The following is a 2,140-nucleotide window of genomic DNA, read 5'->3' as shown; positions in this document are numbered from 1 at the left end:
CCAGGTTTCTACGTGACCATGGTGGTGAACCGCTGGTGGGCTCAGTACACAAGCATCCCGCTGCCAGACCAGCTGATGTGCGTCATCTCAGCCACCGTGCACGGCGTGGACCAGCGTGGCCGTCTGCTGCGCCGCACCCTCATCCGCTACGCCAACCTGGCGTCGGTGCTGGTGCTGCGCTCTGTCAGCACGCGCGTGCTCAAGCGCTTTCCCACCATGGAGCATGTGGTGGACGCAGGTGAGCGCTCAGGGAGCCCTGGGAGGGACTGAACCAGACCTGCCCGGAGGGTCTCCTAGGCGGGGAGGTTTGACCACCAGGGGGAGCTCCAGGACCCCAGAGCGGTGAGTCCTAGAGGACAAGGATGAGACTTCATTTCTTTCTCTGCAATCTCTGCAGGTTTCATGTCCCAGGAAGAGAGGAAAAAGTTTGAAAGCCTGAAATCTGACTTCAATAAGTACTGGATTCCTTGCGTCTGGTTCACCAACCTGGCGGCCCAGGCCCGGAGGGATGGGCGAATCCGTGATGACATTGCTCTCTGCCTGCTCCTGGAAGTGAGTCGACCTAGGACAGGCCCATCTGCCCTCCTCTCCCTACTTTTGCATACAGCAACCATAATTTCAGTGCTTAACACCTACATGGTGTCTATTATGTAGCGCAGCAAGTGTGAGGAAGTGAGGAAACTGAGGCAAGGAGTGGAAAAAAAAACTTGCCCAAGTCACACAGCTAGTGGAGCTGAGATTCATCCTCAGAACTTCTGGCTCCAGGGTCTGTCCTTGCAGTCACTGTGCTGAACTGCCTTCCATCACAGGCACCCCAGCCTGACAACACCTCTAAAAGCAGAATGAGACCTAGCCCAGGCCTAATGTGTACTGGACTCCCTTCTCCTTTCTTCCTTTCTGTCTCCACTGACTTCCTCTTCCTGCTGTTCCACCAGGAGCTGAATAAGTACCGGGCCAAGTGCAGCATGCTCTTCCACTATGACTGGATCAGCATCCCCCTCGTCTACACCCAAGTAACTGCCTCTCACCTCCCAGTCCCAGTGCCTACTGTATGTCCTGTGCTGTGTGTGACACTGAGAAAAACTAGAGATGGTACCTGCCCTGGGGCAGTTCAGTCCAGTGAGACACTAAATAGCCAAGGGCTCATCCTCAAAGCCTCCCTGGGCCCTCACTAAGATGATCCCCTCCCATGTGGTGCTGCCACACCTTGCTATATGTTGTATTTATTTTTTAATTTATTTTTTAAAATATTTATTTATTTGTCTGGGTTGGGTCTAATTTGCAGCATGGGGAAGCTTTAGTTGGCACATGCGAACTCAAGGTGCAGCAATGTGAGATCTAGTTCCCTGACCAGGGATCGAACCTGGGCCCCCTACATTGGGAGCTCACCCCCAGGGAAGTCCCCGAAACATGCTTTAATTGTTAGATCTACCACTGACCCTTGGGGCAGAGACAGCATTTTAACCTGTCCCACTCAGCCTGGCATTCCCTCCTCCAGGTGGTGACCATAGCGGTATACTCCTTCTTTGCCCTCTCCTTGGTGGGCCGCCAGTTTGTGGAGCCAGTGGCAGGAGCTGCCACACCTCGGGAGCCTCTGGAGCCAGGGCAAGCCGCAGGGGACCTGGACATGTACGTGCCTCTCACCACTCTGCTGCAGTTCTTCTTCTATGCCGGCTGGCTCAAGGTGGGCACTTCAGGGGGTGGGGATATGGACCCAGGACCCACCCACACTTTGGGGTTAGAAAGTAGGGCTCTGAGCCCAGAAAACACTCTCTTACCACCTGCAGGTGGCAGAACAGATCATCAATCCCTTTGGTGAGGACGACGACGACTTTGAAACCAACCAGCTTATAGACCGCAACTTGCAGGTGATTCAGGGTCTGGTGGCAGCTCCCGGCAGTCGGGCTCTCCCTCCTTGCCAGCTCTCAGTCCGGGTTTGCAGAGAAGGGGATTCTTGTGACCTGCTGCTCCCAGGTATCCCTGCTCTCCGTGGATGACATGTACCAGAACCTGCCTCCCGCGGAGAAGGACGCGTACTGGGATGAGGACTCGGCGCAGCCGCCCTACACGGTGGCCACGGTGGCCGAGTCGCTGCGGCCTTCCTTCCTGGGCTCCACCTTCAACCTGCGGTGAGTAGCCT

At 55.7% G+C, this 2,140-nt stretch overlaps 1 protein-coding gene across 1 annotated transcript in view; it reads left to right on the top strand.

Annotated features, from left to right (window-relative positions):
• Positions 1-2,140, top strand: part of BEST4 (bestrophin 4) — a 20,026-nt gene that overhangs the window by 14,608 nt on the left and 3,278 nt on the right. The window contains exons 4-9 of the mRNA XM_010847821.1: positions 5-238; positions 398-552; positions 936-1,013; positions 1,499-1,684; positions 1,788-1,868; positions 1,975-2,129. Coding sequence (XP_010846123.1) covers positions 5-238; positions 398-552; positions 936-1,013; positions 1,499-1,684; positions 1,788-1,868; positions 1,975-2,129 — 889 coding nt within the window. The remainder of the gene's footprint in view (positions 1-4; positions 239-397; positions 553-935; positions 1,014-1,498; positions 1,685-1,787; positions 1,869-1,974; positions 2,130-2,140) is intronic.

The sequence above is a fragment of the Bison bison genome, unplaced genomic scaffold, assembly GCF_000754665.1.
Source record: "Bison bison bison isolate TAMUID 2011002044 unplaced genomic scaffold, Bison_UMD1.0 scf7180017864256, whole genome shotgun sequence".
Lineage (NCBI taxonomy): Eukaryota > Metazoa > Chordata > Mammalia > Artiodactyla > Bovidae > Bison > Bison bison.
Note: the sequence above shows the minus strand (reverse complement) of the source record. Positions and strands in the feature narration are given on the sequence as shown.